Consider the following 26528-nt stretch of genomic DNA (forward strand, 5'->3'; position numbering starts at 1 on the left):
AACATCTTTAAAAAAAATTAAAAAATAAAAGCAGGTGGCTAAAGAAATAAGAGAATACCCTTACTTTAACTCTAGGTTGGGGTACCCCAGAACACATGAGTACTATACCTCTCGGCAAATCCATCCTTATGAAAGAAATCATGATGGAGGAGTTCAGCACAGAAGGGTCTTTTGTCTGGGTCAATATGTAAGCATTTCTGGAAAAACAAGGAATATACACAACTCATATCAATGATAAACTGCCTACATTTAGATTCCTAAATATAGAAAAATAGAAAACTGGGGTATCTGGGTAGCTCAGTCATTAAGCATATGCCTTCAGCACAGGTCATGATCCCAGGGGTCTTGGAATCCAGGCCTGCATCAGGCTCCCTGCTTAGTGGGGAGTCTGCTTCTCCCGCCCCTCTGCATCTCCTGTCCCCCTCCCCCACTTTTGCTCCCTCTCTCTCTCAAATAAATAAAATCTTTGAAAGAAAAAAAGAAAGAAAAATAAAAAATTACAATTTATAGTGAGCAAATTTTAAAAGCATATAATAAATGATAAAGAGAAAAGAACAAATTTAGACAATGACCACCAATGGTTGCTAAATCACAAAAAGAAAGACTACCAGACATTTTATGTCTCTAGATGGAAACATACAAATTTCTGATGTAGTCTTGTAAAAGTCAATCTGATTCTGATCAAGCTCTAGTTCTATTATGAGTTTATAAGAAATACAGGAAACAGAGGACCATATTAAACTATACTCTGTATAAAATTCTAATGGTCAGGACACCTGGGTGGCTCAGCCTCTGCCTTCAGCTCAGGTCATGATCCCAGGGTCCTGGGATCAAGCCCCTCATCGGGCTCTCTGCTCGTCGGGGAGCCTGCTTACCCCTGTCTCTGCCTGCCTCTGTCTATTTCTGCTCTGTCTGTCGTATAAATAAATAAAATCTTTTTAAAAAAAAAATTCTAAGGGTCAAACAACCTACTTTCTTTATCAAATAAGTGGCAAGATTTAAATAAAAAAGAAAGGCATGAATATGAGCTTCTACATTAAGATATATCAACCAGTTGTGATCTACAGACATCATGTACACCCTAATTCAAAGTATAAAAAGAAATTTTGAGAAAATCAATGAAACTTTGAGCATTGGCAAGATGTTTTATAATATTGGGGAATTATCACGAATTTTTAAAATCTAAAGGCCTTGCAGAATGGAAAGGAAAGGGCCTGTTCTGTGTATATTATTGTGCTGGACACTTTATGCAGATTATTTTATTTTAATGCAGGTCTTGTTCTGATTTATTGGAACCACTTAATGCCAGAAAAACAGAAGGAACTCCATAAAGAGCTTTAAGCGAACAAGAAAAGCTCTACAAATAATTAAGGTATTTATAAGTGAAATGATATAGTATCTGGGATTTGGTTCAAAATACTACAGAAAACGAAGTTGAGGAAGGTGAAGATAGGTAAAAGATTGTCAAAAGATTATTAATTGCTGCAGCTAGAGGATAAGTACATGAAGGTTCATTGTATTCCTATATTCTTTCTACTTCCTTTACTATATCTGAAAATTTCCATAACAAAATTATTAAAAGTTATATAATTATATAGTAAGGGACATAAATTGAATAAAAGTTTTACTTTAATTCCCTTTAAATATCTATAGACATCATAAAGTTGGTCTCAATAAAAAATTTTGAATCTGCTTTAAGATTATGCAGAAAAGTAGAAATTGTTCTAAAAACATAATAACTTTATAAGCTTACTAAACTTTTTTTAATGAGTTATTTCAAAAATTTAAGAAGCAAAAAAACCTTGAGAAAATGTCACAGGATCCTGGTGTTTCAGATAAACTGTACTTACTTTATCAATACTCCAGGACAGTCCTTATAAACAAGAATTTTTTGAGCTAGCAATTACAAAGGTCCAGTGAGAATTTCCCTAACATCTTTCTCAAAGACAAAGCAAAGATGATGATCTTTTATTTTTAAGTTCACTTCATTGAGCTTCCCAGGGAAGGGGGCTTGGGAATACGACACATATGGGCAAAAGCCTCTCTAACAAGGCAGTACCGGTCATGATCCTATGCCTTATATTTTAATATTTTGCTACTGCTTTACCTTTCTTTTTATTTCCTTATCCTACTTTTCTTCTCTTTTCCATTTGCGTAGGCTTACATTTTAAGTGTTAAGCCTATTGTTGTGAGGATGTTTTCACACTTACAACATGCTAGATAGCAACACTAAATGGTTTCTTAAGCAAGTTTTTCAGGTCTTTCTCTCTGAAAATCACCCTGCCAAATTATTTAAACTCTTTCTTTATGTACAAAGATAAAAATCAGGGGCGCCAGGGTGGCTTGGTCAGTTAAGCGTCTGCCTTCAGCTCAGGTCATGATCCCAGGGTCCTGGGATCAAGTCCCATACCAGGCTTCCTGCTCAGATTTTCTCTCCCTCTGCTACTACTTCTGTTTGTGCTCTCACTTTCAAATAAACAAATAAAATCTCTTTTAAAAAAATTAAAATCAGTAGAAGGGCACTTGGCTGGCTCAGTCAATGCAGCATGCAACTCTTCATCTGAGGGTTGTGAGTTCAAGCTCCAATATGGGCTAAGAGCTCATTGGCCAAAAAAAAAAAAAAAAAAAAGAGGCAGGGGTGCTGACCTCATGGCTGGTTCAGTTGGTAGAGCATGTGTCTCTTGACCTCAGGGTCATGAGTTTGAGCCCCATGTCAGGGGTAGAATTTACTTGAAATAAATTAATTTAATTTAACTAATTCAATATTGAAATTATTAACCTAAAAGATCAACTAGACAAGACAACCAAGACTCTACGATATAAATTCACTGTAAGAAAGTGAACAGTACAATTACCTTTGCTAAATCTATCACAACTTCAGAGAGTTTGGGATAACGTCTTTCAAGAGGTTCTATTTCCTTGATTTCTGGCAACCTTACTCCAGCAAACACGGGATTTTTATAAAACAGCTCCTGATGTCTTGGAATGAGATTACCTGAAAGTGGGAACAGCACACATCTCTGTCATTGCACATCATGATAAAAAGAGCAAAGAAACAGATAATGTGGAGTGGATAAGAGTAGAACACGGCTTATGGACTTGGGGTGCTTTCAATACCCAAATCAACTGAAAACTGTGTTCTTATGGTGGTGGCACCTAGCAGGCTTCACAGTGGTGATGACACAAGTTAACTCAAGAAAATTAACATTCTTATCTCAACCTACTGATTTAGAAAATTCACAAGCCACTATGTATAGAACTGAAATCATGAGGGAACAGAGAAAAAGCACAAGGACATTTTATAATTTTTTAGATATAAGTACCAACACTTCATTCCTAACAACAAAGCATGAAGTGCTGTCCAAAACAAGGAAATTTTATTAGTCATATGATCAGAATCGAACATAGATAAATCAGTTCCACCCTTTAAGTAGAATTCTAAATTCAGATTAAATTGTTTTAATTTTTTAAATTAAAACTGTTTTAAAATTTTAAAAATCTACTGATTTTATAACTGTGTCCAGGGTCTGATTTGAGCACTTTTCATCGTCTTCTTCCATTTTGATACCTAATCTAATATAAAATATGAAAATTCTGCTGTGAGAACCTAGTGTATTATTTATTGAATTTCTACCTGGGAAACTTAAAGTCCAGTTGTTAAATAACTCAAGTATTTTCCCATTATCTCCATTTTCCAAGTTCCATCTCCCAACATAAAGCTGATATTTCAACAAATGTGAAAAGAATTTGATAGTCTAGCTTTAAAATTCTGTTCAAAGCACTAAGATTAAACTACCTAGGAAGTCTTTGCGTCTCTTCATTTGAAGGTGAGGATGACGGTACCAGTCATTACATGGATTGCTTGCTAACCCAAAGAAAATAAATGATCATTTGCATCCCCTACATGTGATATATTGAGTGCAAAAGTGCAAAGAAAATTCTGTCTTTGCTCCTTTCTTTGCGGAGAGTGTGAGAGGAGGGTAGAGGCAGCACGCATGAGGCTGCATGTCAGATAAAGCAAAGCCACTCTGAGAATGAATTAATACAGATGGGGGAGATTTCCCCATGCTCCCTCCTGCCACCTAAAACACGTATCATCTTGAATATACCAACAACTTGTAAAACCAGTATGAGCAAAAACATAAGGGAAAAGCCTTGAAAATTTAAAATGCAGAGGTATAATCTTACCTAAACACATCATAATATGATATAGCTGATCAATATCAGAATCTCCAGGAAAAAGGGGTTCCCCCATGAGCATTTCCGTTACCAGACAACCAATGGCCCATACATCAACAGCCCTGGAAAAAAAGCAATGTGGTATAAAATCCGGCATCCCACTACATTCACTGTGACTGAATCTGTCCTGCATATTACTATTTGGCATTTTTGGTATTGAGAATAGTAGTAGTAAGCTTCAAATTACTCATAAAAATACATTTCCCGGGAGGAGTCAAGATGGCGGAGAAGTAGCAAGCTGAGACTGCTTCAGCTAGCCGGAGATCAGCTAGATAGCTTATCTAAAGATTGCAAACACCTGAAAATCCATCGGCAGATCGAAGAGAAGAAGAACAGCAATTCTGGAAACAGAAAATCAACCACTTTCTGAAAGGTAGGACCGGCGGAGAAGTGAATCCAAAGCGACGGGAAGATAGACCCCGGGGGGAGGGGCCGGCTCCCGGCAAGCGGCGGAGCAACCGCGCACAAAATCAGGACTTTTAAAAGTCTGTTCCGCTGAGGGACATCGCTCCAGAGGCTAAACCGGGGCGAAGCCCACGCGGGGTCAGCGTGGCCTCAGGTCCCGCAGGGTCACAGAAGGATCGGGGGTGTCTGAGTGTCGCAGAGCTTGCGGGTATTGGAACGGGAAAGCCGGCTACAGAGACAGAGCTGACAGTAAGCTCGCAGCTCCGTGTTACCTTGAACCGGTCGCAGGCTCGGTGAGCTCGGAGCGCGGCCGGAGGTCAGGCAGACGGGAGTGACTGGGCGCTGTTCTCTGAGGGCGCACTGAGGAGTGGGGCCCTGGGCTCTCGGCTCCTCCGGGCCGGAGACCAGGAGGCCGCCATTTGTATTCCCGTCCTCCGGAACTCTACGGAAAGCGCTCAGGGAACAAAAGCTCCTGAAAGCAAACCCGAGCGGATTACTCACCCCGGCCCCGGGTAAGGGCGGTGCAATTCCGCCTGGGGCAAAGACACTTGAGAATCACTACAACAGGCCCCTCCCCCAGAAGATCAACAAGAAATCCAGCCGAGACCAAGTTCACCTACCAAGGAGTGCGGTTTCAATACCAAGGAGAGCAGCAGAATTCCAGAGGAGGAGAAAGCCAAGCACGGAACTCATGGCTTTTTTCCTGTGATTTTTTTTAGTCTTGCAGTTAATTTAATTTTTTCGTTTTCATTTTTTTTTTTTTTTTTTTTTTTTTTTCTCGCCTTCGGGTAAAATTTTTTTTTTTTTTTTTAACTGTTACCTTTTTCTTTTTTAACGATTTTTTACTAGTTTATCTAATATATATATATATATATATTTTTTTTTTTTTTTACATTTTTCTTAGGTGTTTTTCTTTTTTTAAAATTCTTTTCTTTCTTTTCTTTTTTTTTTTTTTTTTTTTTTCTTTTTTCTCTCTTCCTTTTTGAACCTCTTTTTATCCCCTTTCTCCCCACTCACGATTTTGGATCTCTTCTAATTTGGTTAAAGCATATTTTCCTGGGGTTGTTGCCACCCTTTTAGTATTTTACTTGCCCCTTCATTTACTCTTATCTGGACAAAATGACAAGACGTAAAAATTCAACACACAAAAAAAAAGAACAAGAGGCAGTACCGAAGGCTAGGGACCTAATCAATACAGACATCGGTAATATGTCAGATCTAGAGTTCAGAATGACAATTCTCAAGGTTCTAGCCGGGCTCGAAAAAGGCATGGAAGATATTAGAGAAACCCTCTCGAGAGATCTAAAAGCCCTTTCTGGAGAAATAAAAGAACTAAAATCTAACCAAGTTGAAATCAAAAAGCTATTAATGAGGTGCAATCAAAAATGGAGGCTCTCACTGCTAGGATAAATGAGGCAGAAGAAAGAATTAGTGATATAGAAGACCAAATGACAGAGAATAAAGAAGCTGATCAAAAGAGGGACAAACAGCTACTGGACCACGAGGGGAGAATTCGAGAGATAAGTGACACCATAAGACGAAACAACATTAGAATAATTGGGATTCCAGAAGAAGAAGAAAGTGAGAGGGGAGCAGAAGGTATACTGGAGAGAATTATTGGGGAGAATTTCCCCAATATGGCAAAGGGAACGAGCATCAAAATTCAGGAGGTTCAGAGAATGCCCCTCAAAATCAATAAGAATAGGCCCACACCCCGTCACCTAATAGTAAAATTTACAAGTCTCAATGACAAAGAGAAAATCCTGAAAGCAGCCCGGGAAAAGAAGTCTGTAACATACAATGGTAAAAATATTAGATTGGCAGCTGACTTATCCACAGAGACCTGGCAGGCCAGAAAGAGCTGGCATGATATTTTCAGAGCACTAAACGAGAAAAACATGCAGCCAAGAATACTATATCCAGCTAGGCTATCATTGAAAATAGAAGGAGAGATTAAAAGCTTCCAGGACAAACAACAACTGAAAGAATTTGCAAATACCAAACCAGCTCTACAGGAAATCTTGAAAGGGGTCCTCTAAGCAAAGAGAGAGCCTACAAGTGGTAGATCAGAAAGGAACAGAGACCATATACAGTAACAGTCACCTTACAGGCAATACAATGGCACTAAATTCATATCTCTCAATAGTTACCCTGAATGTGAATGGGCTAAATGCCCCTGTCAAAAGACACAGGGTATCAGAATGGATAAAAAAACAAAACCCATCTATATGTTGCCTCCAAGAAACACATTTTAAGCCCGAAGACACCTCCAGATTTAAAGTGAGGGGGTGGAAAAGAATTTACCATGCTAATGGACATCAGAAGAAAGCAGGAGTGGCAATCCTTATATCAGATCAATTAGATTTTAAGCCAAAGACTATAATAAGAGATGAGGAAGGACACTATATCATACTCAAAGGGTCTGTCCAACAAGAAGATTTAACAATTTTAAATATCTATGCCCCCAATGTGGGAGCAGCCAACTATATAAACCAATTAATAACAAAATCAAAGAAACACATCAACAATAATACAATGATAGTAGGGGACTTTAACACTCCCCTCACTGAAATGGACAGGTCATCCAAGCAAAAGGTCAGCAAGGATATAAAGGCCTTAAATGACACACTGGACCAGATGGACATCACAGATATATTCAGAATATTTCATCCCAAAGCAACAGAATACACATTCTTCTCTAGTGCACATGGAACATTCTCCAGAATAGATCACATCCTCGGTCCTAAATCAGGACTCAACCGGTATCAAAAGATTGGGATCATTCCCTGCATATTTTCAGACCACAATGCTCTAAAGCTAGAACTCAACCACAAAAGGAAGTTTGGAAAGAACCCAAATACATGGAGACTAAACAGTATCCTTCTAAAGAATGAATGGGTCAACCGGGAAATTAAAGAAGAATTGAAAAAAATCATGGAAACAAATGATAATGAAAACACAACGGTTCAAAATCTGTGGGACACAACAAAGGCAGTCCTGAGAGGAAAATATATAGCGGTACAAGCCTTTCTCAAGAAACAAGAAAGGTCTCAGGTACACAACCTAACCCTACACCTAAAGGAGCTGGAGAAAGAACAAGAAAGAAACCCTAAGCCCAGCAGGAGAAGAGAAATCATAAAGATCAGAGCAGAAATCAATGAAATAGAAACCAAAAAAACAATAGAACAAATCAACGAAACTAGGAGCTGGTTCTTTGAAAGAATTAATAAAATTGATAAACCCCTGGCCCGACTTATCAAAAAGAAAAGAGAAAGGACCCAAATAAATAAAATCATGAATGAAAGAGGAGAGATCACAACTAACACCAAAGAAATACAAACTATTATAAGAACATACTATGAGCAACTCTACGGCAATAAATTTGACAATCTGGAAGAAATGGATGCATTCCTAGAAACATATAAACTACCACAACTGAACCAGGAAGAAATAGAAAGCCTGAAACAGACCCATAACCAGTAAGGAGATTGAAACAGTCATTAAAAATCTCCAAACAAACAAAAGCCCAGGGCCAGACGGCTTCCCGGGGGAATTCTACCAAACATTTAAAGAAGAACTAATTCCTATTCTCCTGAAACTGTTCCAAAAAATAGAAATGGAAGGAAAACTTCCAAACTCATTTTATGAGGCCAGCATCACCTTGATCCCAAAACCAGACAAGGATCCCACCAAAAAAGAGAGCTATAGACCGATATCCTTGATGAACACAGATGCGAAAATACTCAACAAAATACTAGCCAATAGGATTCAACAGTACATTAAAAAGATTATTCACCACGACCAAGTGGGATTTATTCCAGGGCTGCAAGGTTGGTTCAACATCCGCAAATCAGTCAATGTGATACAACACATCAATAAAAGTAAGAACAAGAACCATATGATACTCTCAATAGATGCTGAAAAAGCATTTGACAAAGTACAACATCCCTTCCTGATCAAAACTCTTCAAAGTGTAGGGATAGAGGGCACATACCTCAATATCATCAAAGCCATCTATGAAAAACCCACCGCAAATATCATTCTCAATGGAGAAAAACTGAAAGCTTTTCCGCTAAGGTCAGGAACACGGCAGGGATGTCCATTATCACCACTGCTATTCAACATCGTACTAGAGGTCCTAGCCTCAGCAATCAGACAACAAAAGGAAATTAAAGGCATCCAAATCGGCAAAGAAGAAGTCAAATTATCACTCTTCGCAGATGATATGATACTATATGTGGAAAACCCAAAAGACTGCACTCCAAAACTGCTAGAACTTATACAGGAATTCAGTAAAGTGTCAGGATATAAAATCAATGCACAGAAATCAGTTGCATTTCTCTACACCAACAGCAAGACAGAAGAAAGAGATATTAAGGAGTCAATCCCCATTTACAATTGCATCCAAAACCATAAGATACCTAGGAATAAACCTAACCAAAGAGACACAGAATCTATACTCAGAAAACTATAAAGTACTCATGAAAGAAATTGAGGATGACACAAAGAAATGGAAAAAATGTTCCATGCTCCTGGATTGGAAGAATAAATATTGTGAAAATGTCTATGCTACCTAAAGCAATCTACACATTTAATGCAATTCCTATCAAAGTACCATCCATCTTTTTCAAAGAAATGGAACAAATAATTCTAAAATTTATATGGAACCAGAAAAGACCTCGAATAGCCAAAGGGATATTGAAAAAGAAAGCCAACGTTGGTGGCATCACAATTCCGGACTTCAGGCTCTATTACAAAGCTGTCATCATCAAGACAGCATGGTACTGGCACAAAAACAGACACATAGATCAATGGAACAGAATAGAGAGCCCAGAAATAGACCCTCAAATCTATGGTCAACTAATCTTCGACAAAGCAGGAAAGAATGTCCAATGGAAAAAAGACAGCCTTTTCAATAAATGGTGCTGGGAAAATTGGACAGCCACATGCAGAAAAATGAAATTGGACCATTTCCTTACACCACACACAAAAATAGACTCAAAATGGACGAAGGACCTCAATGTACGAAAGGAATCCATCAAAATCCTTGAGGAGAACACGGGCAGCAACCTCTTCGACCTCTGCCGCAGCAACATCTTCCTAGGAACAACGCAAAAGGCAAGGGAAGCAAGGGCAAAAATGAACTATTGGGATTTCATCAAGATCAAAAGCTTTTGCACAGCAAAGGAAACAGTTAACAAAATCAAAAGACAACTGACAGAATGGGAGAAGATATTTGCAAACGACATATCAGATAAAGGACTAGTGTCCAGAATCTATAAAGAACTTAGCAAACTCAACACCCAAAGAACAAATAATCCAATCAAGAAATGGGCAGAAGACATGAACAGACATTTCTGCAAAGAAGACATCCAGATGGCCAACAGACACATGAAAAAGTGCTCCATATCACTCGGCATCAGGGAAATACAAATCAAAACCACAATGAGATATCACCTCACACCAGTCAGAATGGCTAAAATCAACAAGTCAGGAAATGACAGATGCTGGCGAGGATGCGGAGAAAGGGGAACCCTCCTACACTGTTGGTGGGAATGCAAGCTGGTGCAGCCACTCTGGAAAACAGCATGGAGGTTCCTCAAAATGTTGAAAATAGAACTGCCCTATGACCCAGCAATTGCACTATTGGGTATTTACCCTAAAGATACAAATGTAGTGATCCAAAGGGACACATGCACCCGAATGTTTATAGCAGCAATGTCCACAATAGCCAAACTATGGAAAGAACCTAGATGTCCATCAACAGATGAATGGATCAAGAAGATGTGGTATATATACACAATGGAATACTATGCAGCCATCAAAAGAAATGAAATCTTGCCATTTGCAACAACATGGATGGAACTAGAGCGTATCATGCTTAGCGAAATAAGTCAAGCAGAGAAAGACAACTATCATATGATCTCCCTGATATGAGGAAGTGGTGATGCAACATGGAGGCTTAAGTGGGTAGAAGAATAAATGAAACAAGATGGGATTGGGAGGGAGACAAACCATAAGTGACTCTTAATCTCACAACAAACTGAGGGTTGCCGGGGGGAGGGGGTTTGGGAGAAGGGGGTGGGATTATGGACATTGGGGAGGGTATGTGATTTGGTGAGTGCTGTGAAGTGTGTAAACCTGGTGATTCACAGACCTGTACCCCTGGGGATAAAAATATATGTTTATAAAAAATAAAAAATTAAAAAAAAAAAAAAAATACATTTCCCTATAAACTTAAAGTACTAATTCCCAATTTTACCCAAGTTAGATCTCCAGGAACTTCAGTTATTTGACTTAAGAGGGAAAAGGCTTCTGGAAAGTCAAAGTCGTTATTACGTGTACTTTATTCTGGAAGTAAGCCTTCTGGGTTTTCATTCAGAGCCTATTTGTTCTTGGTTTACACGTAACTGTAGTAAGGTTGATCATCTATCCCGCCATACCCTGAAAACAGCGTATCAGAGGTTGTCGGAGACACATTCAGTAACAACAAAGAGAACTGATAGCTAACTGGGGAAAAAATTAAAAAACCGTCTTAAAAATCAGTCACAAGAATTTAAAGAAGAATATGCTGGTGTCATTAGAGTAGGGACAACTACCTTGAAATTTAATTTTTTAAAATATTTTATTTATATATTTGACAGAAAGTGCACAAGCAGGCAGAGCGTCAGGCAGAGGAAGAGAGAGAAGCAGACTCTCCACTGAGCAGGGAGCCCAACAACATGCTCCCAAGACCCCAGGATCACGACCTGAGCCGAAGGCAGAGGCTTAGCCAACTGAGTCACCCAGGCACCACTACCTTGAAATTTCTTAGGGTCATAGCTGAATTATAAAATGGTACAGTGGCGCAGTCAGTTGGGCGTCCCACTCTTGATTTCAGCTCAGGTCATAACCTCGGCTCAGGTCATGATCTCAGGGTTACCAGATCCAGCCCTGCATCGGACTCCCTGCTCTGCACAGAGTCTGCTTAAGACTCTTTCTCCCTCTGTCCCTCCCCCTTCTCTAAAGTAAATAACTTCTAAAAAATAAAATAAAGTGGTATAAAAGCTACAGTATAAAAATAAAATGAGAACTCAGAGTAATCAAGAAAATATTAAATGATGTGTGCACTGAAAACACAGAAAGTACAGAAAACATTTTAGGAAGATTTCTACCCAAAGGAGTAAAAGTCACCATCCCTTCTAATCTGAAGAACTCATTCATGCAGGTACTTCATGTTTCAGAAACATTTCACTCAATTATGATTCTACCCTCATTCTTGCCAACTCCAACGTGTCTCATTCCGACAGTGTCAGACTTGCCCAGTCAATGTTCTAAATGTATCTATTTCCAAGCCGCTGTACAAAACAGACCAGGTATTCACCTTTATTTCCTTACCTTTAAAATAAAGTATGTTTTCTCCAACTCATTGCACAAAAGACATTTAAAGGGGAAGCACCAAAAAGAACAAGTCACCTTATAAAGCTCCCTAAATGCAAAAATTCCTTTCATTGTTAGAGGGATCCTTTATTATATTAGAAACATATTCCATTTTATCAAGAAAAACAGTGTTAAATCGGCCCTCCCGGCTCCCCCACCCCCTAGCTGATGTCTTACTTGCCATACTTGACATCACCGACCAATAGCTCTGGAGCTCTGTACCATCGGGTCGCCACGTAATCCGTATAAACTTCCCCGGGGGCTGCCAATGTTCGCGCAAATCCAAAATCACATAATTTGACAACGCCAGACTGTGAGACTAATATATTCTCTGGCTTTATATCTCTGTGTATGATCTAAGACAAAAAACAGAATATGACACATATGGGCACATCGAGTTAAGCAAATCATTTTTTGAGCACCCGCCATGTGTACTGTACTGTTTTTGTCCCTCTCGTGAATACAAATAAAAGCATATGAAATTGTTCCCAGCTTTGAAGTAACTGGGACCTGGCTAGGCAAGAAAGGACACTCACGCTTGAAATTTCACTTAAACAATCAAACATATTAGATGAAACATTTATTACTAGATACCAGATCGATTGTTCTATTAATGACTACTCTCAAGACTAAAAGAGTAAGGCTATCATTGAAGACTAGGGTGGTCATGGAAAATTTTTATGAAAGGGGTCGCTTCTAAGGTAGGACTCTGATTCTACGTGCAACCTGGGTAAATACAGAAATGGAAGGACGATCTGAGTGAAGGAGAGTAAAAGAGTGAAGACCAGGGGCGCCGGGGTGTCTCAGGTGGTTGAGCATCAGGCTTGATTTCGGCTCACGTCATGATCTCAGGGTTGTGGGATCCAGCCCTCTGTCACACTCCCCACTCGGGGGGGCTCTCCCTTTTCCTCTATCTCACCTCCCCTTTCTCTCTCTTTCTCAAATAAATAAATAGGGGTGCTTGAGCGGCTCAGTCATTCAGTGGCTGCCATTAGCTCAGGTCATGATCCCAGGGTCCTGGGATCGAGCCCCGCATCAGGCTCCCTGCTCAGCGGGAAGCCTGTTTCTCCCTCTCCCTCACCCACTCCCCCTGCTTGTGTTTTCTCTCTCACTGTCTCTCTGTGTCAAATAAAGAAAAAAAAATCTTCAAAATCAAATCAATCAATCTTTTTTTTTTTTTTAAAGAAAAATGCTGAAGAAAAAAATAGATTAGGAAACTACAGGGAAATGTTTTCCTAAAGTAAAGGTTATGTACTAGGGAGGAAGACTGCCTCAACTGCCAGCCTGGGAAGTCTGAGATTGTGCTAAGACTTCCCAGGGAAGGGGCGCCTAGGTGGCTCGGTTGTTGGATTGTCTGCCTTCGACTTGGGTGGTGGTCCCAGGGTCCTGGGATCAGCGTCGGGCTCCCTGATCGGTGAGAGGCTTGCTTCTCCCTCTTCTACTTCCCCTGCTTGTGTTCCCTCTCTCACTGCCTCTCTCTCTCTCTGTCAAATAAATAAATAAAATCTTTTTTTGTTTAAAGATTTTATTTATTTATTTTCTAGAGAGAAAGAGCAGGAGAGAGAGAGCAAGTGAGCAAGAACACAAGCGGGAGAACAGCAGAGGGAGAAGGAGACACATGCTGCCTACTGAGCAGGGAACTCTATGTGGGATTCAGTCCTAGGACTCTGGGATCATGACTTGAGCCAAAGGCAGCTGCTTAACCGACTGAGCCACCCAGTCATCCTTAAAAATATATTTATTTTAAACTCTTTCAGAGGACAAAAGCAACCTGCTATTGCTGAGCATTTTGCATAAGCTACCAACTTCTCTTACATCCTAGACATTCGTGGTGAGGTCACAGGATCAGCCCCACAGCTACTACTAGCATTTGTTATTTATCTACTCACACACATTTAAAAATATGGCAGAATCAATATATTGAGTTATTTATTTTATACTATATTTGTAAGTGTCATTTCACCTAGGGGGCTTTTATATGATTCTCAAAGGATATAAAATTAGGAGCGCCTGGGTGGCTCAGTCCTTAAGCATCTGCCTTCTGCTCAGGCCATGATCCCAGGATCCTGTGATGGAGCCCAGCGTCAGGCTCCCTTCTTGGCCAGAAGCCTGCTTCTCCCCCGCCCCCTGCTTGTGTTCCCTCTCTTGCTGTTTCTCTCTGTCAAATAAATAAATAAAATCTTTTTAAAAAATAGATATAAAATTATGATAGACTATAGGGTAAGAGCAGGGATTTTCATACTTTACAACTAGGATAGAGAATTTGAACTTAAAATTTGTGCATTTCACCCAGCAAATGTTACCTAGGGGGAAAGAAAAAAAAATAGCAAAACTCTAGATTAATATTCATACCTGAAGTATTCAAAGTTGAAGTGTACTGATATCTGTAACTTACTTTCAAATGCATAAATTAATAAGACAGGTTAATGGGTAAATGGATGACTAATGCAAATATGGCAAAATGTTAACAAGTATAGAATCCTTGTGGTAATTATATGGGTGTTCATATACATGCTTTCAACTTTCAGTACAGCCTAAAATTTTTATAGTAAAATATTGGGGGAAAGACTCCATGTTATTATGAAACATGAAAATTGGCAGTATCAAAGTAACACGTTCATTTCAATTACTTTATTGGTCCAAACTTCAGGCTAGGCAAGTATCTCATGAAGTGATGGTATCTGGTAAGTTAACCATTGGCAAAGTAATTATTTAAACTAAATACTTACATTGTGACTGTGACAAAATCCAATTCCATTAATAATCTGAAACAAATACTTTTGAACCAGTTGGTAGTCTAGACCATTAGGAAAGAGCTCCAAGTCATCAAGAACTGTATGGTCAACAAATTCAAAGACCAGGTACCATCGTTTTTTTTTCTTACACACTTCCAACAAATTCACCAGATTTTCATGCCTCAGTTGCTGTTGTAAAAAAAAAAAAAATGCAAATTGTTTTTACAACATTGAATTATTTAGCAGTCACTAAAATCTTCATGTAAGAAAAATATATAAATAAAATTTATAAACAGTATAAATTGTTAAAAGCATATTCTGGTTTTTTACTTATAGTCAAAAGGCCATACTTTCCCCTTCTCCTATCAAGGAATACAATTAAACTGATGAGAAAAAAATGTAGCTCCGTCTTTGATGAAACTAAGCAGGATCTATGACCCCTATCCACAACAAACAAGGTGGCACTGCCAAATGTAGTCAAGATCAAACAGAAGTTTATGAAGATACCAAGAGATTGCCTGTAGCTAAAGAGCTGGGGAGAGCACAGTAATCCAAAATTGGTGACATACCCTGAAAAGGGAAAAACAAAACAAAACAAAACAAAAACAACTCCTTATTTGATAAAATAGGAACAAGATTTATGGGCTGTCAGTGAAAGCAACCCTAGAACTGAATGGTACCAAAGAGCAGCAAGGAAAGGAGGCCTGAATAATCACACAAAAACTCATTTGCTGGAAGCAAATCTCTTGGTGAGGCCAAGTAGAAGGCAAAACAACTCATTATGAACAAACCAGCAAATGCAAGTATAACAGAAGTCAATCCCACAAACCAGGATTGCATTGTAAGGAACATCATTGGGAACCATGGTGGAGTCCTGCTAGCCTAGAACAAGATCACAGCTTCTCCCCCAAATGAAATAGTCCAGGAAGGGCTCACTTTGTTACAAAATAAGAAACAATAAAAAAGAAAATAATCCAGGATCTATTCAAAGATACTCTAAGAAAGAAATGGTGGCTGAATACTCATCAGAAAATGTTGCCCCATTCAAGGGAAAGAAACTACTAGCACACAGCCCTGAAAACCTTCAGTGAAATAATGATCCAGGAAATTTATACCCAATAAAATTGTCTTTCACGTAAACAATGACAATGAAAAATTTTGAACATTAGCAGTAAATCCATTAGTGCAGGACTAAGTCTTAGACAAATGTGGACATCAGGGTCACAAAACAGAAAGTGAATATTTAAAACTTAATAGGGCACAAATGATATTACTAAAAAATTTTGAAGAAAGAAGAAAATGCAAACAAGAGTGTATGTACGCTGATTTCCTTGTCAATGGGTCAAAATTATTTTCAAACTGAAATTTTAAATTACAAGGCCTAATTACAAGTTACATGGTAAACACTAAGAGAAATAAGATGTCTTTGAAAATCAAATGAGTGAGTGGGAGAGAAAAGGAAACAGAAACATAATAATTAGTTTATAAAGAATTACATATTTTATATAATGCTAAAGTTATAAAAGTAACAGATAGTAAAAAATACTAAAAATAAAAATAAAAAACAGTAACAAATAATTACAAAAAGTAATTTCCAAGTTATCAAAGGAAACATATCCAGTATTTTAAAAATAATTCAGAGTATATAGAAAAATAATCTTAAAGGTGTACTAAAACATCATAATACAATAAATAATAATAACAAATATTTACATACTCTTTACTATGTTCCAGACACTATTCCAGCACAAAAACCCTATGAAATAGGTACCATTATTATTTTATTTTACAGATGAGGAAACTAAAGCACGTAGAAGTTAAATAACCTATCCAAAGTCACACAGCAATAACTGCTAGGAGGCCTCTGTCTTTTCCTAAAAACACTTCATTTTTGTTTAGTTCCTTGTTCACTTCCAGAATGTCTGCAAAGGAAGCACACCCAGATCTGCAGCTGACTTGAATGCAGAATATTTAGATTTCTTATTCTTAACCACTAAGCCATACTGACTCCTTTTTTTAAAAGATATTATTTATTTATTTGAGTGAGAGAGAGAGAGAGAGTAGGAGAAGGGAAAGGGAGAAGCAGACTTCCCACTGAGCAGAAAGCCCAGTGCAGGGCTTGGTCCTGGGACTCTGAGATCATGACCTGAGCTGAAGACAGATGCTTAACCAACTGGCCACACAGGCGCCCCCATATTGACTCTTAAAGGGGAAAACAATGAAAACTAAGACTGTACTTATCTGTTACATAATAACTCTAAATGGGCTAAACTCGCCTATTAAAAGATTCCAGATTGAACCACAAAGCACTTTCCAATATATCACTGGTTAAGTGAATTAAGGAGTACCCATACAATGAAATAAACTGCAGCAATTAAAAAGAAAAATGTAGGGGCACCTGGGTGTTTTAGTCAGTTAAGAAATTGGGGAAATGTGGGGTGCCTGGGTGGCTCAGTGGGTTAAAGCCTCTGCCTTCAGCTGGGGTCATGATCTCAGGGTCCTGGGATCGAGCCCCATGGTGGGCTCTCTGCTCAGTGGGGAGCCTGCCTCCCCCTCTCTCTGCCTGCCTCTCTGTCTACTTGGGATCTCTGTCTGTCAAATAAATTAAAAATATTAAAAAAAAAAAAAAAGAAATTGGGGAAATGTGTTGCCAGTGGACTTGCCTTGCAAGGAATGTTAAAAGAAATACTTTAGAGAGAAGGAAAATAATATAGGCCAGAAAATCTGGTCTACATAAAGAAAGGAAGAGAATCAAAGGAGTAAGTGAATATTTTTCTTATTCTTAATTGATATAACAGATAACAGTTTATTCAAAATAATAATATGAATAATGTATTTGATCACATGCTTATGAATATATCTTCTGTATATAAATGCTTAGGTATGCTTATATAAAAGTGAGATGAATGGCAACAATGGTACAAGAGACAGGATGAAGGAATTAGGATTACTTTATTATTAAAAATCATTCATATACATGTGAAGTGGTATAGTGTTATCCAAAAGTGGATTTGGATTAGTTGTAAACGTATGTTGCAAGTTGTAGGTTAAGTACCAAAAATAAAAAAGTTTAAAAGGAACTACAACTGATAGGCTAAGAAAGAAAAAAAATGGAATCATATTAAATTTTCAATTACAACCACAAAAGGCAGAAAAAGAGTGGAAGACAAAAGCAGAAACCAAAACAAGGGCAAGAAATAGGAAATAGTAATAAATATGATAGAGAAGGTATGTGCTATGGTGAATACTGTGAAATGTGTAATGATTTGCGGACTGGTACCCCTGGGGCAAATAATACACTATATGTTAACAAAAATAATTTAAATAAATAAATAAATATATAAGGTAGATATTAAAACTATATCACAAAATAGCCAATTTGAACATCAAGGATCTAAATATTCCAATTAAATGATGCAGAATGTCAGAGTGGATCAAAACACACAACCTTACTATATGCTATCTATTAGAACTACACATTAAGGGGTGCTTGGGTGGCTCAGTCGTTAGGCGTCTGCCTTTGGCTCAGGTCATGATCCCAGGGTCCTGAGTTGGAGCCCCGCTTTGGGCTCCCTGCTCACCGGGAAGCCTGCTTCTCCCTCTCCCACTCCCCCTGCTTGTGTTTCCTCTCTTGCTGTGTATCTCTCTGCCAAATAAATAAATAAAATCTTAAAAAAAAAATAAAGAAATACACATTATAAAATGTGTATAAAACACATACAAATGAAAAGTAAATGGAGGGAGGGTACCTGGCTGGCTCAGTCAGTAGAGCATGCAACTCTTAATCTCAGGGTTATGAGTTCAAGCTCAGTGTTGGATTTAGAGATTACTTTAAAATCTTTAAATAAATAAATAAGGTAAATTAAATGGATGAAGAAAATGTACATACTAAGCCAAAGAAAGCAGGAGCAGTTATATTCCAGACTAAACCAAACTGCAAAGTAAGAAAAGTTATCAAGGATAAAGAGGGCATTTCATAACGAAAAGGTGTTAATTCTCCAAGGAGACATAATAATTCTTAACATGTATGTGTCTAACAATGGAACATTAAACTATATGAGATAAAAATTGATAGAATTGCAGGGAGAAATAAACAAAACCACTATCATAGTTGAAACTGCCAACCATTCCTCTCAGAAATACATAGGCCCAACAGGTAAAAAATCAGTAAGGACTCACAGTTAAATTCAGCAACACCATCAACCAACTTGATATAACTTGACATCTACAGACTACCCCAAAACAGAATTTACATTTTTCTCAAGTTCAAATGGAACACTCACCAAGAAAGACCACATTGTAGGCCACAAAACATACCTTAACAAATTTAAAATAATAGAAATCACACAATGTCTGCTCTTGTAGCATAGTGGAATTAAACTAGAAATCAACAAAAAGATAACTAGAAAATTCCAAAATATATGGAGACTAAACAACACACTTCTAAAATGAAAACACAAACTAACAGTTCTACCTTCCTCTTTCTCTCACTCTTTCTCTGTGCTTTTATTTTTAAAAGCTGATGATTACCACATTTGGTAGGGGTCCGTAACTCAAAACAACTGTCCTATTGAGAATTCTTACAAAGTTAAACAAAATATTTTTAAATCCTCTTAAACAGGGGCACCTGGGTGGCTGGCTCAGTGGGTTAAAGCCTCTGCCTTTGGCTCAGGTCATGATTCCAGGATCCTGGGATCGAGCCCCACATCGGGCTCTCTGCTGGGCAGGGAGCCTCTCTCTCTCTCTCTGCCTGCCTCTCTGCCTACTTGTGATCTTTATCTGTCAAATAAATAAATAAAATCTTTAAAAAAATAAATAAAATCTTCTTAAACATATAAAAGAGCCAAGAAGACAGTAAGGAATTACTGGGCCAAAATCAAGAACAAGAGAACTCAGAGAGTTAATTTCAATACTTAAGCTGATTTTGCCATTGACCAACAGGTGTGTAACTGAGCTTGGACTTTTGTGGCCTGTTGGGTCTAAGAGGGAAGGAAAAGTCAAAGTTCAAATGCCTTCCAAAGGTGGAGTTTCTGAAGCCCAGTGCAAGCTGGGCCCCTAAGAACTATATCTTCCCCAGTAAAAATGGACAGAAATGAACCAGTCCCCAGTAGGCTTCACTTTAGCCTCAAATTATTCCTAAAAAATGTTTCAAATAATTTCCAGTGAAAAATCAAAGACAACCAGGTATAAAAAGAAATGCGATACCACAAATAAAAACTATAGGGACATAAAGAAAACCAAAGCAGATACAGCATGAGTTCAGATATTAGAATTATCAAATAAGGGGCGCCTGGGTGGCTCAGTGGGTTAAAGCCTCTGCCTTCGGCTCAGGTCATGATCCCAGGGTCCTGGGATCGGGCCCCACATCCGCAGGGAGCCTGCTTCCTCCTCTCTCTCTGACTGCCTCTCTGCCTACCTGTGATCTCACTCTGTCAAATAAATAAATAAAATCTTAAAAAAAAAAAAAGAATTATCAAATAAAGCTACTATGCTTAAAAAGAAAAAAGTCGGGCGCCTGGGTGGCTCAGTGGGTTAAGCCGCTGCCTTTGGCTCAGGTCATGATCTCAGGGTCCTGGGATCAAGTCCCGCATCGGGCTCTCTGCTCTGCAGGGAGCCTGCTTCCTCCTCTCTCTCTCTCTGCCTGCCTCTCTGCCTACTTGTGATCTCTGTCTGTCAAATAAATAAATAAAATCTTTAAAAAAAAAAAAAAAAAGAAAAAAGAAAAAAGTCAACCTCAAAAAATTGTGGGAACTTGAGGCACCTGCCTGGCTCAGTTGGTAGAACATGTGGCTCTTGATCTCTGGATGGTAAGTTCGAGCCCCATGTTGGGGGTGGAGTTTAAGTAAGTAAGTAAATAAATAAATACAAAAAAAAAAAAAATGGGGTACCTGGCTGACTCAGTCAACAGAGCATGTGACTCGATCTCTGAGTTGAGTATAGAGCTTACATAAAAATTTTTTGAAAGAACTTGAAATCAGGGGTGTCTGGGTGGCTCAGTGGGTTAAAGCCCCTGCCTTCAGCCCAGGTCATGGTCTCAGGGCCTGGGATGGAGCTGGGCATTGGGCTCTCTGCTCAGCAGGGAGCCTGCTTCTTCCTCTCTCTCTGCCTGCTTCTCTGACTACTTGCAATCTCTGTCTATCAAATAAATAAATAAATAACCTTAAAAAAAAAAAAAAGAACTTGAAATCAGAAAAAGTGATATAGAAGACTTAGAACCAAATAAAAATTTTAGAACAGAAAAGTATAATAATTTCTGTTTACAATAACAGTAGACTAGGTAATTTATAATAACTCTCATACTGAGTACACATAGAAAAGCAGGACAAAAATATAAAACCACTGTTGTAAGGAATAGGAGAGATAAAATAATAACGAATATCTAGACTAGGATCTTGAAGACAGAGACCCAGGGAAGTAAGCCAAGCAATTAGTTATTTTTTTAAAACCCTGGAAACATACAATTCAGAGAGAAGATTAAGAGTCTGAGTGGCACTTTTGATAGTCTTATGGACTGAGATAATAGCATTTGGGGTCTGGAGGCCATCAAGGTAGAAAGAAGGGGTACAGCCTGATGAGACCCCTTCCTACTTTGGGTTGGCCCCAAAAGTCCACAAACTATAATGCTGAATAATAAATAAGCATTGTCATGGACCACAATTCAAATTCAAATAATGCAAATTCCTCAAACTGGACTGAGATGATGGTACAATGTTAGGTTTCCTGGAGTACGCTCAAGAGCCACATAAAAGCAAATGTAATTCCTCTCAGGGGAAAGATAGCATCCAGAGACTCAAGCTATGTATACAATTTTTAAAAATTAATACAGGCATATCAAAAGTTAATTTAATAAAAAACCAAGAGAAAAAAACAAACAATAGAAATAAACATATGGGAGATCCAGATAATAGGTACTTAAATGAAGACTTTAAAAAAGACAAAATAGTCAAAAAAAATCACAATAAAGAGTTTTGGCAGCAAAATGGAAACTAAAAAAAATCCAACCAGAAGAGGGGCGCCTGGGTGGCTCAGTGGGTTAAGCCGCCGCCTTCGGCTCAGGTCATGATCTCAGGGTCCTGGGATCGAGTCCCGCATCGGGCTCTCTGCTCAGCAGGGAGCCTGCTTTCCTTCCTCTCTCTCTGCCTGCCTCTCTGTCTACTTGTGATTTCTCTCTGTCAAATAAATAAATAAAATCTTTAAAAAAAAAAAAAAAGAAATACCAGAAGAATTGAAAAATACATCTTTAATTAAGAAGTCAATGCTTAAGTATAAAAGTACATTATAAACAGTAGGTTGAAAAAGAATTACTGATTTTGAGGATAGGTTGGAAGAAAATATCTAGACTGAACCAGGGAAAAATGAAAGGCTGGAAAACACAGAGAGTATAAGAGACACATGGGGAAAATCTAATATATGAAACTAAGTTCTTAAATGGAGAAGAGAGAATAAGACAGTAGCAATACATGAAACAATAATAGCTAGGTATTTTCTAAAAGTGACAAATGACATTATTTTACAGATGCAAGAAACATAAATTCAAGGTAAAAAAAAATAGGGAAATTAACCCCACATCGAGGCCATTATTACTAAATTGCTGAAAATCAAAGTCAAAAAGAAAATCTTAATGCATCCAAAAGAAAAAAGACACACTAAGAAATATCTGACATTTCAATAGAAGCAATAAAAACCAGAGGAACAGTGGAAATGATATCTTGGACACAATGAATGTAATGGACTGCCAACTTAGAATTCTATATCTTTTGCCAATAGTCTTTAAACAAAAAGTAAAAAAAAGGTGGTTTTTTTTTTTTTTTAGACAAACAAAAGTGGACAGCATTTCCTACCAGTGGATCTGCTTTAAAGAAACTAAAGGATATGTTTTATTGTTTTATTGTTTTATTTATTTATTCATTCATTCATTCATTCATTTGGCAGATATTCATTCATTCATTTAGTTGACAGAGAGAGACAGCAAGAGAGGGGACACAAGCAGGGGGAGTGGGAGAGGGAGAAGCAGACTTGCTGAGCAGGGAGCCCAATGCAGGGCTTGATCCCAGGACTCTGGAATCATGACCTGAGCCAAAGGCAGCCGCTTAATGACTAAGCCACCAAGGTGCCCCAAGGATATGTTTTAAATACAAGGGAAATGACCCTATTAAATACAAGGGAAATGACCCTAGATGGAAGCTCAGAAATGTAAGAATAATTGGTGAGTAATGGGAAGGATAAATATGAGATATGTCCTAATAAATACTGACTGAACAATTTGGGAGGAATTTAATTATATATAGAATAAGATACATAGCAGGGACAGCACACGTATCTGAAGTGATTCCTAGAGTGAATATGGAATGTGAGATACTGGCACAAACTTAGACAAATATACCAATGGAACAGAATAAAGAGCAGAAAAGCCACCCCTACATATAAAGACCTATGGCAAATGAGGAATTCAGAACCATGGAGAAAAGATGCTATTTTCAGTAAATGTTTCTGGGACAATTCTGGGATATCAATAAAGAACAAATAAGACTTGACTGTGTCATACACCATAATTAAGATCAAGTCTAGGTGTACTGAAATATAAATATGAGAACCAAAGCTATTAAGTTTCTGAATAATAGTATAGAAGGATACCCTAATCTCTAAGTAGAAAAAGACTTTTTGAGCAGACATAAATGGTACCAACCATAAAAGAAAATATTAAACATTATGCTGAGTGAGATAAGTCAAACAGAAAAAGTCAATTATCATATGGTTTCACTTATTTGTGGAACATATGGAATAGCATGCAGGTCATTAGGAGAAGGAAGGGAAAAATGAAGGGGGAGAAATCAGAGTGGGAGAGACACCATGAGAGACTCTGGACTCCAGGAAACAAACTGAGGGTTTTAGAAAGGAGGGGGTTGGGGGGATGGGTTGGCCTACTGATGGGTATTAAGGAGGGCACAGAGCACAGGGAACACTGGGTGTTATAAGCAAACAATGAATCATAGAACACTACATCAAAAAAGCAATTGCACTACCGGGTATTTACCCTAAAGATACAAATGTAGTGATCTGAAGGGGCATGTGCACCTGAATGTTAATTGCAGCAATGTCCACAATAGTCAAAACTACAGAAAGAGCCTAGATGTCCATCAAGAGATGAATGGATAAAGAAGATGTGGTATATATATACAATGAAATACTATGCAGCCATCAAAAAATGAAATCTCGCCATTTGCAAAAACATGGATGGAACCAGAGGGTATTATGCTAAGCTAAATAAGTCCATCAGAGAGACAATTATCATATGATCTCACTGATATGAGGAATTTGAGAAACAAGGCAGAGGATCATAGGTGAAAGGAGGGAAAAATGAAATAAGATGAAACCAGAGACAGATACAAACCATAAGAAATTCTTAATCTCAGGAAACAAACTGAAGTTTGCTGGAGGGGAGGAGTGTGAGAGGGATGGGGTGGCTGGGTGATGGACATCAGGCATAGTATATGCTGTGGTGAGAAAAAATAAATTAATTTTTAAAAACTAATCATGTACTGTATGGTAACTAACATAATGGAAAAAAATATTAAAAATTTGACTACAGGGGCGCCTGGGTGGCTCAGTGGGTTAAAGCCTCTGCCTTCGGCTCAAGTCATGATCCCAGTATCCTGGGATCAAGCCCCACCTTGCGCTCTCTGCTCAGCAGGGAGCCTGTTCCTCCTCTTTCTCTGCCTGCTTCTCTGCCTACTTGTGATCTCCGTCTGTCAAATAAATAAATAAAATCTTTTTTAAAAGTTTTGACTACATTGAAATTAACTACTGTTGAGTGAAAGATAACATTAAGAGAGCAAAAAGAAAGTTATTTATGAGGATAATAAGTAAAATTAAACTATAGTAGTTAGGAATGCACGTTTATTTGGTAAATGTAGGGGAAAAATCATGGCAGTGACTAACATGCAAGTCGGGATAGTGTTTACCTTAAGGGGGAAGGAAGGGGCTAGGGTGATTGGGAAAGTACAAGAAAAGTGTTGTTGGCAATGTCTGATTTCTTGACCTGGTGATTCTATGAATGTTTGCTTTCCAATAATTCACTAAGCTATAATTATATTTCTGTACACCATCTAATACAATACTCAAAATTAACAATTCAGTGATGGAGATTAACCATACTGAGGAGAAATTATTTAACTGAATGATGAATCATAATAAATTATGCAGAAGGGGCATAGAGAGACAAATAGAGAAAAGAAAAACAGGTAAAAAGATAATTCAATGAGAAGATTTATGTTAACTGAAGTCCCAAAAATAGAGGAGAAAGGGAATGAGTTGAAATAATATTTGAAGAAATAATAAATGAGAATTTTGTTGAATTAATAAAAGAAATGATATCATAGATTCATAAAGACCCCAATGAAGCAAGATAAAAGTTATCCAAACTATGGGGCGCCTGGGTGGCTCAGTGGGTTAAGCCACTGCCTTCGGCTCGGGTCATGATCTCAGGGTCCTGGGATCGAGTCCCGCATCGGGCTCTCTGCACAGCAGGGAGCCTACTTCCCTCTCTCTCTCTGGCTGCCTCTCCGTCTACTTGTGATTTCTCTCTGTCAAATTAATAAATAAAATCTTTAAAAAAAAAAAAAGTTATCCAAACTAGACACATTGTGAAATTTCAGAAAAACAAGATCAAAGAGAAAATTCCAAGTAACAAGAAAACAAAACTAACTTATGCTGATAAGAATTAAGATAGTTGTGGGGCACCTGAATGGCCCAGTCAGTTGAGTGTCTCACTCTTGGTTTTTGGCTCAGGTCATGGTTTCTGGGTTGTGGGACTCAGCACTCAGCATGGAGTCTACTTGAAATTCTCTCCCTCTGCCCCTCCCCTCAAATAAATAAATAAAAACTTAAAAAAAAAAAAAGAATTAGGATACTTGTGACCTGGATAGAGGAGGAAGGCAGTAGTGGTTACAGAAGACATAAGGGAAGCTTATAGAGTGATTTTAATGTTCTCTCTCTTGACTTATACGGTGGTAACATGGAGTTGTTTAATTTTTAAAAATATACAGAGATGTATTCTTATGAGATACATACTTTTCTATATGTCCATTTAATGTTAATAAAAAGCTGAATGAAAAAAAATGCAGACATAAAAAAATAAGTATCAGATCATGTTAGACTTGAACAAATGTCTATGATAACCACTAAAAAGAAATATGATGTATAATTTTCAAATTATTAGAAGGAAATAAATTATAAATGTAATTAATCCAAAGAAGTAAAAAGAAATACAAAAAGAGAAAGATAAATGACACATAAGATGGTAGACTTATGGTGAAATATACTAGAAATTACATTATGTATAAACAGACTAAATATTCCAATTAAAAGGCAAAGGTTGCCAAAGAAGACGAAAAGCTAAATGTGACGATATGATGTTTATGAGACACATATCTTAACAAGAATTGAAAAACTTCCAAGTAAAAATGTATAAAAAGATACACTATGCAGACACTAACCAAAATTAAACTAGTGTAGCTTTATTAGCTTCACACAGACTTTAAGGAGAAATATTAATAAGTTGTTTCATGATAAAATATTTGATTCAACATGAATATATAATTCTAAATTTAATGTACTTACATAGCTTTTCTGTTTATAAACATTAAATGAACTACAATGAAAAACAGACAAATCAATTAACTCAGAGAAAGAGTTTAACATATTTCTTCTCAGTACCGTGGATGGTCCTCC

The 26528-nt window shown here is 37.8% G+C and overlaps 1 protein-coding gene across 2 annotated transcripts in view; it reads right to left on the reverse strand.

Moving 5' to 3' along the window:
* Positions 1-26528, reverse strand: part of CDKL2 (cyclin dependent kinase like 2) — a 50554-nt gene that overhangs the window by 16959 nt on the left and 7067 nt on the right. For both annotated transcript variants that reach the window (XM_004766261.3, XM_045079880.1), the window contains exons 3-7: positions 14793-14987; positions 12241-12419; positions 4189-4301; positions 2856-2995; positions 109-197 (exon numbers count right to left, since the gene is read on the reverse strand). In XM_004766261.3, coding sequence (XP_004766318.1) covers positions 109-197; positions 2856-2995; positions 4189-4301; positions 12241-12419; positions 14793-14987 — 716 coding nt within the window. The remainder of the gene's footprint in view (positions 1-108; positions 198-2855; positions 2996-4188; positions 4302-12240; positions 12420-14792; positions 14988-26528) is intronic.

This window comes from Mustela putorius, unplaced genomic scaffold (genome assembly GCF_011764305.1).
Source record: "Mustela putorius furo isolate JIRA1106 unplaced genomic scaffold, ASM1176430v1.1 tig00000430_pilon_pilon_pilon, whole genome shotgun sequence".
Taxonomy (NCBI): domain Eukaryota; kingdom Metazoa; phylum Chordata; class Mammalia; order Carnivora; family Mustelidae; genus Mustela; species Mustela putorius.